Below are 14,309 nucleotides of genomic sequence, written 5' to 3' on the forward strand. Positions count from 1 at the left end.
ACGAGTGTCCTAATATCATCAACCCAATCTTTGGATTTCACGAAATCGACGCTGGCAAAAAGGCTTTTTGAGTGCCTGATTTTAATTACTTTTCTGCGTAAGTAAAATTAAGATGGGCAAGAGATAAATAATTCACCAATGAAATCAAAAGATGCGTTTTTTTTGCCAGTTTGGGCGAATTCTGTAGTGTAGTTATCGATTTTGAAAATGTAAATGCTGCTAATGGAATGCCAGGAATGTGAACCAATAGGGTCCATGTTGAAGGAAATTCTTGGCGTTACCTAGTATTTTTATCTACCGTGGCCCGAGTATGAAGCTCGGCACTGAGGCGCTGACTAGATGCTCGACCGTGCCGCAGACTGACATACAGCCGGTCGGCGCAGAGATTCCTATACGTGCCTCCAGGTGCCAAAACGTGCTCAGTAGTCACCTGATTATAGTGCAGTGGTTAACACAACCTCCGCCGAGATAACGTTCACGAACACATCACTCGTCACAGACATTGCACATTGTCACAGTGAATAAATAACCCGGGCGGACTAGGCTACAGATCCTGCACAGATGGCAGACTAGAGTGACGCGAGCTCCGGCGGAGACAGTCGAGTTAGGGGTATCACAGCAGCGGGGCAGGTCCGGCGGCCGCCCCCGGGACTGGAGGGCAGGGTCGGCGCCGGCGCCCGCTTCATCCTGATGAGATCATTGTGCAGCTGCCGCGGCCAGATCACACTCGCCTGAGAACGGGGGAGGCAGGGCCGTTAGTGAGAAAGATCTAGACGTGCTGGAAGTGAGGTCTCGTGCAGTGAAATATGGCGCCCCGGTCGGTCTGGGCTGGGCTGGATCGATAAGAAACAGCGCCATAACAGCCTAGTCATATCCCTGGATAATGAATGGGTCCACGTCACACAAATACAGCCGGCACTGTCGATGATTTGGTAACTGAACATCGAACGTCAGACTCAGAATATGATTAAATTAAAAACTGGTTCATATTTACTCCTAAACACGTCAGACATCGTACCAGCTGCCCGCAGCCCCGCGCTCACTCACTGTTTGACCACTTTGGGCGCGCTGACTGCGGCGCTCCTGGCCCTGGCGTGTCTGTGTTTGGCCGACTTGGGTCGTACCGAGACACCGGGGCCGTCTGATGCGTACGTCAGGTACACGTGCGACAGGTCCACCGCCGGCTGCAGAGGACAAACAGAACAGGTCAGGTCACGTCCAGGCGGGCATGCTAAGGGGCATGAAGGGAAGGTGGGTATTTAAACAGAACGGCGTGCTACACCTTTAACTTAGGAGCTGTAACAAGTAACAACTACATAACATTTTAAGTTGAAGTTGTGGTAAGGGCATAAAACTATTGGGAGGGGGGGGGGGGCGAGTATTCAATTCTTTCCCAGAAACTATAAATGACCTGCGATATGACAGTAACGACGTGGCCGACGACAGCTCATTTCCCCACCCTCCTGACGGTGGATTGACGACAGTTCCTACTCCTTGTTCGGACCCCGCTGACAGTAACAGTGCGCGTGGCTGACACTTCCCCGTCAGCTGGCTCAGTTCAGTGCCAGCGCGCGTTCTAGCGAGCCCCACCTGCGCGGGCCGGTCCTGGTCTCCGGTGTCACTGCTGCGACGCATGTTGTTGCCCGTGTAGGCCACACAGCGCAGCTGCCACTCGCCGATCTCATCGTTCCACGTGGCGTACTGCTCCACCATGGCCTGGTACTCGGCGGGTATCACCTGTGCACGGGGTACAGGGTACAATGCCAGCAGTCAGCTGTACTGCTCAGTGATGGCCTGGTACTCGGCGTGCATCACCTACGGTACAAAATGTGCAATGTATGTGTAAGTACTGCTCCTCGCATCGCCTCGTGCCTAAGTTGACCTCTTTGACCACGCCCAGCGATCATCACAGCGGACCAAGTTAAAACTAGTAACTACCATATCCATCCATGTCCTAGCCTGTCCGCCCGCATGTCCTGACCTACTAACGACCTGTCCCATGTACTAGCCAGTCCCCTCCTCCGTCCCCCACCCTTTGCCCATTCAAGCTGCCACTGTGTCCTGACCCGGTAGAGACCTGTCGCGCACACTAACCAGTGACTTCTGTCCTCCCTCCGCTGTCCACTGTTGCCCCCTATTATGTCCTGACCTGGTCGATGAGCAGCTGCTGCAGCCGCAGGTCCGACGTCAACTGCCGCACGTTCTCCAGCAGGCCCTCCTTCTCCCGCTGCTGCTCGGCCCGCAGGTCATCGAGCTCGCAGCGCGCCTCCAGCAGCATCTGCCACACCTTGCGCAGCTTCTTGGTCTTACCGACGGCCTCCTCCTGCAGGCTGCTGTAGCGCTCCTCGATGTCCAGACGCTCCGCCTGAGACGGACGGACGCGGAGGGAGGAACGGAGGGAACGGCGTCATTGCAACATCACACTAAGACAGACAGGAGCTAAATACACTGAATATAACACTCACAACCCCCTTACTCAGTACAGAACCGCAAGAGCGATACGAGTCCTTGTCGAATCCCTTGTTGATGCCCTCTCTCGCCCGGCCTGTGTACGACGAACTTACCTTACACCACCACCCTCCCCTTCCGGTGGCGAGCCACCCACCTCCTTCATCTGCAGGGCCTGCTGGAGCTGCTGCTCCTTCTGCTGGCGCCGCTCCAGCTCGCGGGCCGACTCCTCCAGGAGTCGCTGCTGCTCCTCCGAGCGCTCCAGCAGGTTCACGCCGCCCACGATAATCTTCTTCTCTAACAGCGCCAGCTTCTCGGCCAGCTGGTCGTGTGCCCGCCTGAGGTCGAGGGAGGATCGCAGGGTTAGACTAAGATGAAGAACAGCTGTAATACGCGGGATTCGCCCGCCTGAGGTGGAGAAGGAGAATTACAGTGTTACGGTGTCGTGAAGAACAGTTCTAATACAGCCTACCGTGGTCTGATATAGGCTGCAGACTAGCAACACGGCATACTCGTATAACAATATTCAATTTATGTAGCGCACCTCCTGTCACAAATGCAATCTCCTGGATTACCCCACATCGGGACAGTAGACATTTGTAGCTCATTCGACTTCCCAGAGGCAGCCGAAATGAAAACAGACGTAGGTCGCTCTCCCGCTTCCTCTCTCCGCTCTTATTCCATCCCACTCCCTTCCGCCACTCCTGCTCCCCTCCCTTCTCCCCGGCCGGCCATCATTGTGCCTAATCGTCCACTCACTGCGCCTGCGCCAGCTCCTTCTCATGCTGTTCCACCTGCTGCTGGAGTCGGGTGCGCTCCGCCTCTGCCATGCCCTTCTCCTGCTGGAGCCGTCGCCGGTCGGCGTCCAGCTGGGCCTGCACCTCGGCCATCTGCTCCTCGGTGAGACGGCGGGGCCGGCCGGCGCCGCGCCGCCGTCCTCCCGGCGAGCCGCCGCCCTCCTCGGCGCCGACCTCGCCGCCCGACTCCTCGCCCGAGCCGCTGCCCGACTCGCCCGGGCCGTCGCCTGGGCGGGCAGAGGGGTAGGGTCAGAGGTCAGACGGTAGAGATCAGATCAGTCGAGGGAGAGGAAAACGCAGCTACCTGGGCACACACCAATGGCTACTTAGAGAACTAGCCAGTACGTGCAGAAACATCCTAGCACATCAATAGAGCTAAATTAAATAGTAACGTGGAAGCATTAACTGTCACGCTTAGCCTTCACTTTGGTGAAACTGAAAGTCTAAGTTCCCATTCTTCACTGAGAAAGCCACAGCTCATACGACACCAAATAGCAACAGGCTTCATCTCAGACCCGTGAATAAAAGTAAACACATTTCTCCCACTCTTCTCGCGATCCAGAAAAGTCCAACGGACGCTCTCGTTTAGCGCACCTTCCTCCTCCAGCCGTCTGCGCAGCTCCTCGATTTCCTTCTGGAACTGGCGCAGCAGGGCGTCCTTCGGGTCCTCGTTGATCTTGGCGCTGTTCTGAATGCTCTTGGCTCGGTTGGCGTACCGTAGAGTACTCAGAGTCTCGTCGTAGTTGTAGTCGGCGGGGCCGGCGTTGGCCACCTGATCATCAGTGAGAGAGTGATATCAGCAGCCGTGACGTCACGACCCATGAACGTACCGCGATCCAAGACTTGACAGTAAGACGAAGTGTAAACAGCACTCAATGAAGCACATGTTTCACCAAGCCTTTTAGTAAATGGAGATTTCGTCAGCATATATCGTCAATTGTTGGACCTCAAGCGTCGGACCTATCGACACCGTTTCCGACAGGAAGATCCTACATTGGTCCGATATCTGATCCTGTTATTTCTTAATAACAAACTACCGCGGTCAAACCAACCACCCTCCACCGTCCGCGTCACTCACCATCACGGTCTTGCTGTTGCCGCCGAGCGAGTCCTGCAGCAGCCGCGTCAGCTTGGAGTTGCGGTACGGCACGTGGGTGCTCTTGCCGTCGATCAGGGCCGAGATGACGTTACCCAGGGTGGAGAGCGACAGGTTGATTTTGGTGGCCTCCTTCAGTCGCTGGCCCGTGGCGCCCGTCTTGGTCTGTCGCTCAGAACCCTGCAGGGGAGCAGAGGAGACCGGGGAGGGTCAGAGGTGTCAGAGGAACGGGATGTGAGGCGGCCAATCAGCTGTCCTACATACCAATAAAAAGAAGCGAAAATTCACAAAAGACATTTGTATATGTATGATATCGGATAAATACATGTAATACATGCCTGAAGCGTCGAATGTGTGTAACGTTGGTTTTAAGGAATTAAGATTACAACTGTAACGTTTAAAAACCAAACATACAAGAGCTGGGAGAGAAGAGCGAGACAGACTGAGAGAAGAGAGAGAGAGAGAGAGAGAGAGAGAGAGAGAGAGAGAGAAAAGAGAGGGAGAGAGAGAGAGAGAGAGAGAGAGAGAGAGAGAGAGAGAGAGAGAGAGAGAGAGAGAGAGAGAGAGAGAGGAGCTGCCACCCACTGCCAGGTCGACCAGGTGCAGTTTGCCGACGCGCACGTGATTCTGACCGTCCAGGCCGCGCTCGCTGCGCTCAATGGTAGTGGTGAAAATGGCGTGCGAGCGCGAGCTGTGCTCGTTCATATTGGTGGCGCCCACCGATCCTGGGGGAAGGGATGAACAGATGTCACTGGGGGTGACGAGGTCAGTCGAGGTCAGTCGAGGTCCGTCGGATTCACAGGGTCAGTTGAATTCACAGGGCAAGCCATGTCAGTTAGGGTTTCAGTTCATGTCATTAATACCTGTTGATTGCACACAAATCACAATTAAAAAGAACTGTAAATAAGCGTATGTAAACCAGTGATTCAAATGGAGGAATAGTGCAGTAAGACGACAGCAAATGATCTCGCATTGGCTATACCTTGCATTCGGTCCGTCAACTCAGCATACAAGTGCGGACTACAACACTGTGCCGTTTTCCAGACCCTGTACCGCTTCCGCGAAGTAAGTACGTACTGTTTTTGTTTCCGAGCGTCATGATCTTGTCCATGTCGTCGGCGTTGTTGACCACGAAGGCGGAGAGGTCCTTGACGTAGACGCCGATGTCTGGCCGCTCCTTGACCTCGAGTCGCTGCGACTGCGACTTTCCCAGCAGGTCTCGGACCTCCTCGTTGTAAATCTCCAGGTAGGAGACGCGCACCAGGAATCTGGAATCAGGAGAGACCCGTGTCAGCGGCTGTTCAGGGTTCGACGTTACTTGGCAAATGTGTACCGCTGAATGTGTACTGATCATTGAGCATTCCAGCCCTCGGTGAAAACGACACTAGTTATTACGGTCGAAATCTCCCGACCTCCCCCCTAGTTCCCACACTCAAACTCACTTTGAGTCCCCGGCCGACTTGGCGATGTGGCCGAAAATGTGCGCGAACGAGTTGGGTATGATGCCCTTTTTCTCGGCCACAGTCCTGACGCCCTCCATGGTGAAGGTTTTGCCGGTACCCGTCTGGCCGTAGGCGAAGATGGTGCCGTTGTAGCCCTCCAGGACGTTCTCGACAATCGGCCGCGCCACCTGGTTGTAGATGTCAAACTGCCGGCGGAAACCATCCGTAGATTAGTTAGGCGGGGCGCTGGGATAGAGGGTTTAGATGACAAAAGTAAACCTCGTTCCTGCGCCAAGGTCATACCATTACTCGCCTACAACAAAAAGAGAGCCAGTTAACTAGCCTGTTAGGGTTTATCTCACCTGTTTGGAGTCGGGTCCAAAGGCCAGGTCGAAGGTGAACGTTTTGGGCGGCTCGGTGGCGGCGGCGCTGGGGCTGCGCAGCGACACGGAGCCAGCCAGAGAGTTCACCTCCACGGCGCTGCGGTGGCCGGCCGCCAGCTCGGCGTCGTTCAGCGGCCGCACGCGCACCACCACGCGCACGTTATCCTTGTCGGCCGGGTTGGCCATGGCTGGCGGCTCCGGTCCGGACCGCGCGGGGCCCGTGCTCGGGGCAGCGGGGCCGGTGGTGGAGAGGTGAGCTGATTATCACAGTGCGCGGGACCAGAAATGTGCAGCTCTTTTGCCCTGTAAATACAAACCAAGTATAAAATGTCTGGCAACAGCCCCAGCATGCCAGCCTGGTGAATGGTCATCAAGTTTTCACTCTTGTTATAACTGCTATAAGTTTTTTTTTCAAAATTGTGATCGTAAAGGCCTGGCTACACTGCGTTTTTTGCGTGCGTTTTTTGTGTGTTTGCGGGTTTTGCGTACCTAATATTGTTCCAGAAAAAAGGTTATTTTATTATTAATTAAACTTCTTTAATATTTATATAAAAGTTAATACAACGTTTATGTTACCACTCAGTGTGGTTAAAATCATTTTACGTTAGGGGGAGGATGTGGAAAAAAGACCGGAAAGGATGTCATTATTTACATAAAACTTGACTTTGACCATTTTTAAGCACTGTTTTTATATGTGTCGCTAGACAAAAATGTAGAAATATTAAATACTGATAAAACTTTGAAGGTATTCTGATATTCAGGATGTTAAATGAAGTTTTAAAGTAGGGTCATATATTTGAACATTTTGGTTATTTGAATGGTTGTCTTGGCGTGTTGTGAGAGTTTGCGAGCTTTGTGTTTCTATTGCTCCTAGACGTTTGGGTTCCAGATTATTATTATGAGTCGTGGTGACTGCCGTATGGATGTTTTTATTTACATTTTTAGGATGTCAATATACTTTTCGCTATGGGTGGATTTCCCCGCAACATTACATTCTTGGACACATTGTTTACGGTAATTAAAAGTTTATTTGAAAAACATAGGCATAACAAAAACGTAATGTCGTTTCATTCTAGAACGATATTCTGCAAATCACGCAAACTCGCAAAAAACGCACGCAGAAAACGCATAGTGTTGAATCAAGAACTTCTGACATTCAATATATCATTGAAGGAGAACAGATAAATTGGGCAGCATTAATGCACGAGCAGTGCTTCCTGTACCCTAGACTAACGACATTACACGCATCACAACCGCCGTATACCGATACACACCAAATTCCCCCTCACCCTCCTACAGTACCACGGTGCACAAGGCCACGGTGTGTATAGAGAACACTCCTCCAAAGTCCAAACACTTGCTCCAAACAAAACCACACAATCCAATGAACAAATTTATGGGAGAGTTTCTTACAACAGCATTTGTGAACTTACTACGTCACAGCTTTGAGCCAATTAAAACGCTGCTAGAGAATGGCTGGGATGTATTTTTCACTTAAATCATTGTTAACGAGATTACTGTTCATGTAAAATATCTAGTAAAGAAATAAATAAGATGAGTTTTATTGAAAATAAGAAGTAAAAAGGGTGCAATATGGAATATGAAGTGTTTCGGTTTAACGTCATAGAACAAATACTGAGATTGTACAACACAAAATAAACTGTAGGCGGATAGCGGCGCAATTGTTTCATAAATGGCGCAATTATTGTGGAATTGCTTGTATATTTACCTTGGACTTGTTATATTTTAATTGTATATTTACCTTGGATGCCTGGATCGGAAGGCTACGCAACTTATTCCAACAACAACAACAATTATACATTGTCGGACCCAGCTCCGAGTTTTGGGAGGGGCAAGCCACAGGTAACAATTTAGTGGTTCAGTGGTTCTTTACATGTACCGTGCATAGGCGTAATGTTAAAATTATGCCGTTTGGGAGGAGCAATTGCTTGGGCAATTGCCCGATTTGCCCTCCCGGATCCGCCACTGCAATTATATATTTTTACCGCGTCTCCTGCTAGTGTTCGATGTGTTCGATGACTGGGTCTAAAAGAAAAAGCACTCAGTTATAAGCGTTCTTTCATTCGTTCGAGAATCAGTCATTTGTTCATTCATTCATTCATTGATTCATTCATTAATCAGTATCGATGTTGTTCAAGCCAGGGCACTAAAGAGTCTTCAAGCATTCATGATTCAGTTGCTCAGATATCGTAGCATCTCATCCTCATGACGTCGGTCAAGAGGACAACACTATTCGACCGCCACCCTTGCAGCCATTCTATAACTCAGGAACTACTGGACCGATCGGAACGAACGAAACACCATTCAGGGGGTACGATTTTATCAGCCGTTTCGAAGATCGTGACCCCAGGTGACCTCGGTGACCTCAAAAGGTCAACTTGGCATTTACGCCTATTGCAGCCATTCTATAACTCAGGAACTACTGGGCCGATCGCAAAGAAAACACCACCAGTCGAATCAGCGTATGCGATTTCCCTTTATGTTTCGAATATGGTGACCTCAGGCGACCTCGGTGATCTCAAAAGGCCAACTTAACGTTTTCGCCTATTGCAGCCATTCTATAATTAATAAAGGGACCCTCCCACCTTCAAAAAAGTTTATGAATTGGCATGAAAGTGATGTCGCTCGGTTCAGAAAGAGCGAAAACGAGTATCTACCAAATTTCACCGAAAAATATTCACCGGTTTTCAAGATATTATACTTTTACTTTTGTTTACTTTTTTGGGGTCTCCGCTGTTTCTAGCTTTTTTTTTTTAGTGGCCCTAACTTACGTTACCGGCCTCGCGAGGAGGGCGGCGACCTAACTACGCCGCGCAAAACAAACCGGCCGTCCTAACTAAGACCGGTGGCCACTTTTACAGCAAGACAACATGGGAAAACCCATATCCATGTACTATGCCATGAATATGGGGAAAAACCCATGAATTTACGTTAAGACGCATAAATGACAGTGAAACTTACCGGTAAATTGATGTTTGTGAAAGGAGGGAAGGAGGAAGTTTGTGAATGGTAAGGTTACGACGAGAGTTGGATGACAGGAATGGTTTGAAGAGTGGGGGATAGGTCGCTGGGAGGGATGGGGTTTGTGAATGTTTAAGCGTCACGATGAAAGGAATGGTTTGGAGGATAGGGAATTTGTCGCTGCTGCAGTTGGCGGCCGACGGTTGTCTGTGGTCGTTCAACCCGGCCGCCGCCGCTGTTCAGCGGCCGGGGTCCGCTGGTGTAGCTCCATGGATGAAGTATTCCTGGATAGGACACTCCCTATTCCCCAACACTAGCGCCGGCGACCAAGCGGCCGCCCTGGTGGCGGAGCTCCGAAACATCGGCGGCGAGTGCGCCGGCGGCCGCCGCACCGGCTTGCCTGCTAAAAACGCGGTAATGGAGGGCGAAATTAGCGAACTTTAGCTCATAAGACACAATTTCAGACACTTTAAACATAATTTCTAGTCCTTTCTTATCATTATTATGGCTCCATTTAGTCACTATCACATACGGAATCATTACCTGATGCCCATAAACTGAGCCGGTATTCTTGACTTGCCGATGCAATTTATCATCAAATATCATCGTTCCTCGGCAGTCGAACAAGTCCCTATTGATGATTTAATACAAATGTTAACTTACTTTCATGTTATCGCATTAAACTTAACTTTATTCCAACATTGGCTCTTCGGCTGTAATCACGAACCCTCACTTGTCAGCAGAATTTAAGCAATTTCTTAAATCAAAACTGGGAAAAGAATATTTCCATGACATTCCTCAATTCCTGTTCTACCTGGTTCACAAAAATTTTCATCAAAATCGGTTATAGGTAAGTTATAAACGACAAAAGTATACAAAAAGACACGCTCCGCCCATAGCCCGCAATGCTAAAATAACGCCAGCGCCCTCGCCGTCGGGAAATCCGCCGCCGCCGCCGGGTGGTCGGAAAATCGGCGGAGTGTCCGATCCAGGAATACCTAATCCATGGTAGCTCGCTGGGCCGCTGAGCCTCTAAGCGTGCTCCCGCGGCTGGAGAAAACCCGTCTGCCATCGAAGCTCTGTGTTTCGGTACCAGCGAAAAAACTCGACCCATCGGCCATCCCGTATCACAAGTCAGCCTGGTGGTAGCGAGACGGGTGCCTGCTAACTCAAAGTCAAGGCCGTTAAAGTAGCTCTGAGTAGGGTGATGTTAGGACGAAATCAAGTACCAGGTTTGTCAATGTTGTGTCGTCTCCGAGAAGGGTCGGGAGGTCGTTTTTAAGGTGTTGTACCGCAAGATAGTTAGTGATGTGTCTTCGTTCGTGATGCAATGCCGTGCATGCGATCAAAATGTGCTCTACGGAGATGCGTGTGTCACAGGTGTGGCAAATCGGAGGGTCCGTCCTATCAAAAAGGTGGCCATGTGTGAGGCGGGTATGACCACACCTCAATCTGGCCAGGGTCACCTCGCGTATCCTGTCTGGTTGGTTACATGTGACCCATGTTCTAAGTTCTCGTTTGATCGCATACATATGTGCAGCATGATGTTGGTCCCATTTGCGTTGAAGGTACTCGGCGAATTTGATTTTTATCATATGGATAGCGTCCCCTTGGGCCATAGGTTCCACAACTGGATCAGGTCGCATTGCAGCCTCCTTTGCGAGGACATCCGCACGTTCATTTCCTGCAATACCGTAATGACCTGGAACCCAGAGAAGGGTCACATGCTGGCCCTCATTGAGATCTGATGTGATTCTGAGAATATTGTAGATACCGTGGTGCGTAACATTATCAGTCCTTTCCAGTGCTTGAAGAGCGGATTTCGAATCAGTACAGATGGTTGCCCGATCAATCTTTTTTGCCCTGATGTGCTCCATAACTTTTTCGATTGCGTGAACTTCGGCACTGAAGACTGTCGTAAATTCTTGAAGCCGGGTCCCAAACCTAAGCCCAGGGCCGACGGCTGCTGAACCTATCTTATTTTCGTGACATGAGCCATCTGTAAAGAAAAAAGCAGAGTCGCAGTTGAGCTCTACATACTCCTGGAAGAGCATTTGAGCTTCCACCGGAGGTATACTGGTCTTCTTATAATCGAAAAGAAATTCGATGGATAGGTCTTTGAGGAACCAAAATGGAATCATAGGAGGATTTAGAGTAACTTCAGTGTACCTAATGTTTAGCAATTTATGAGCTTGCTCAAGGCACCCAGGGAGAAAGCACGATCTACGCAGTGGGCGTCGGGTTCTTGGTTTCCTCACCTCCATCGCTGGTATAGCAATGTGATTCCGAACACTTTTTGCTCTGTAGTAATAGCGGAGGAAAAGAAAGACGCGTCGGTCATCAAGTGCTGGAATGCCGGTATCTGCACGAAGAGCAAGAACTGGCGATGTGCGAAAGGCCCCAGTTAGAAGTCTCAAGCACGTTGATTGGACGGCTTCTAGATGTTTGCATAAACTGGGCGACAGTGTGCTAAACAGAAAACAATTGTACTCAATCGTAGATCTGATTAGCCCAATATACAACATTTGCAACGTTTTTCGGTCCGCACCCCAGGAAAACCCACATATGCATCTTAGGACATTAATTCGTTTAATACAACGTGACCTTAGGTGCTCAACGTGTTGACGGAAGGTTAGATTAGTATCCAAAATGATCCCTAGAAATTTGTGTGACGTGGAAAAAGGAATTTTAATCCCATCGATGTGTGGGGATCTTTCAAGCGATGGACGGGGTCCACGTTTGAAGACCATCATGACTGATTTGGGCGCTGACAAAAAGAATCCCCATTTAGTGCACCATTTAACGCAGTGATCAACCACTGTTTGCAATATAGAATAAGCCTGTTTGTAGTTTTTGTGGGATACCCATATTGCTATATCATCAGCAAAAAGCGAATAGCGGACAGAAAATGTTAGCACACGTGGCAGGTGTAGGAGCATATCGTTCAGGGCAATCAAGAACAGCGTAGGTGACAGCACGCTGCCTTGAGGGACGCCATGTTCCATTACAAAGTCGTCAGAAAGTGTCGCTTGGCAACGAACTTTGAAAGTTCGGGGTTTTAGGAAATTTCGAAGAAACGCAGCCAAATGGCCTCTGATTCCGATTGAGTGCAGCTTATAAATTATCGTCGAACTGTGTACCTTGTTGAAGGCTGACATTAGGTCTAGAAAAATAGCGACAGTCGGTCGCCTATGTTCCCAGTTTACCTGGATGTCCGAGATAAGGCGAATGATATTGTCTGCCGTACTACGATTTTTCTGAAAACCGCTTTGACATATATCAATGCAATGGCAGTGGCGGCGCCACCATAGGGGCAGGGGTGGCAGCCTGCCACCCCTGCCGCGAGGTAGGGGTGGCATTGCCACCCCTGAAATATGGGACAAATTTGAAACGTCACCGACGAAGAAGACTCGCATACCTACTGCATAGTCTTAACCCGCGCCCTGCTGGGGGTCCTGGATTTCCACGCCCTGCTGGGGGGGGGGGGTGTTTGAACACCCCCCCTTCTAACTCGGCTCCTGGGCCACGTAGCGATACGCGGAAGGCGGCGTTCGAAAGAGCGCCAAAAATAATGAGGAAATCACTTCGGTCAATTTTTTGGTCAGGTCAAAGGTCAGGTAACCAGAGGTCATTGAAGGCAAAATTTCGCCGATTTCCAGGTCGAATGTCGACAATTTCCAAGAAGCCAACACATAACTCGGGAACCAATAGAGCTACAGCGCCGCGGAAAAGCGCATTCGATAGCCCTATTAACGCCCTTTCTGAGTAATGTTCTCAGATTTGACCTAACGTCAACGGTTTTGCCTGCAGGGGGCAAAAACTGCAAAAATAGCCGATTTTTTCGGAAACAGTTTTTCTGCAATAACTTTTGACCCAAGCCTTGTACGAGCGTACTTTTACCGGCATCGTGTTCCTCTCGTCAAGACGCATCGAATGAACTATAACTTGACCTTGAAAGGTCAACTTGAAAATTTGACCTCAGGTCAAGGTCATGACCTGACCGGAAAGGGTCATGTTGCATATCAGTCGATCCGTATCGTCGAGCTGAACACATCTAAGGCGTTTTCATCGCTCTAGCATGCCTCTATCAAAAGTTATTTGCGAAAAACTGTTAGATACCATTCGTGACCTAAGATGACCTCAGGGCATAAACAGGGGTCACGGACACCATTTTCATGCTCAGTGTGTCTAAACCACTTGTAATTCAGTGTTTGGGAGTGTTTATAATGTCTTTCGTCCAAAAGAGGCGCATTTCAATTTTCTCCCATTGACTTATAATGGGGAGGTCGCAAAATTGACCTGACCTTAGGTCATCGATATCAAAATTCTGAGATATACATTTTGTACATGCTATTGCTCTTAGCAATCGCTGAAAGTTTCAAAGCGATCGGTCACTCGGTGTAGCTATGACAGACATTGAAACTTTTTATGAGGTGAGGTCACTTCAAGTGACCTGGTGACCTGACCTTGAATGACCTTGGTCTGAAATTTTCACAACATGTGTAGAATTGATGTATGATAAGGTGTACCAAAAACGGCGGCGCTCCGCGCCGCCGTTTTTGAGATATTCGCGAAAAACCACAAGGGGGGGTGTTCAAACACCCCCCCCCCCCAGCAGGGCGCGGGTTAACTATTCGAGGCCCCTTTGACCTTTAAGTCTACACTACATACAGGAGGCCCTTTTACACGTGGGAAGTCATCTAAGAGGCCTTTGCGTCACACAGGAGGCCCCTGTGCCCGCATAGGAGGCCCCTGTATCCGCGCCCTCACAGAAGGCCCCTGGGCCCTGGGCCCGCGCAGGAGGCCCCTCTGCCCAAATAGAAGGCCCTTTGCCCACAGGAGGCCACTGTGCCCGCATAGGAGGCCCCTGTGCCCGTACAGGAGGCCCCTGGGCCCTGGGCCCGCACAGGAGGCCCCTCTGCCTAAATAGAAGGCCCTTTGCCCACAGGAGACCACTGTGCCCGCATAGGAGGCCCCTGTGCCCATACAGGAGGCCCCTGTGCCCGCTCAGGAGGCCTCTGTGTCCGCTCAGGAGGTCCCTGTACCCGCACAGGAGGCCCCTCTGCCCAAATAGGAGGCCCCTTTGTCCACAGGAGACCCCTATCCCTATGCCCGCACAGGAGGCCCTTTTGCCCACAGGAGACCCCTGTGCCCGCACAGG

General features: G+C 50.3%; 1 protein-coding gene across 2 annotated transcripts; it reads right to left on the bottom strand.

Moving 5' to 3' along the window:
• Nucleotides 1–490: 490 nt before the first annotated feature.
• LOC122392902 (kinesin-like protein KIF3A) lies at nt 491–7,534 on the bottom strand. 2 transcript variants are annotated; one of them, XM_043388259.1, is made up of 13 exons: nt 7,456–7,534; nt 6,146–6,469; nt 5,784–5,989; nt 5,419–5,609; nt 4,927–5,066; nt 4,324–4,521; nt 3,840–4,017; nt 3,208–3,472; nt 2,606–2,786; nt 2,150–2,365; nt 1,591–1,737; nt 1,048–1,184; nt 491–731 (listed from the first exon to the last, which is right to left on the bottom strand). In XM_043388259.1, exons 2-13 carry the CDS (start codon nt 6,350–6,352, stop codon nt 722–724), a joined length of 2,076 nt encoding a protein of 691 aa, XP_043244194.1. In that variant the 5' UTR covers nt 6,353–6,469; nt 7,456–7,534; the 3' UTR covers nt 491–721. The 2 variants fall into 2 exon arrangements, with proteins under 2 accessions (XP_043244194.1, XP_043244195.1); XM_043388260.1 differs by having other exon boundaries at nt 7,441–7,472.
• Between the last annotated feature and the right edge of the window lie 6,775 nt (nt 7,535–14,309).

This window comes from Amphibalanus amphitrite, unplaced genomic scaffold (genome assembly GCF_019059575.1).
Source record: "Amphibalanus amphitrite isolate SeventyFive unplaced genomic scaffold, NRLGWU_Aamphi_draft 000506F_arrow, whole genome shotgun sequence".
Taxonomy (NCBI): domain Eukaryota; kingdom Metazoa; phylum Arthropoda; class Thecostraca; order Balanomorpha; family Balanidae; genus Amphibalanus; species Amphibalanus amphitrite.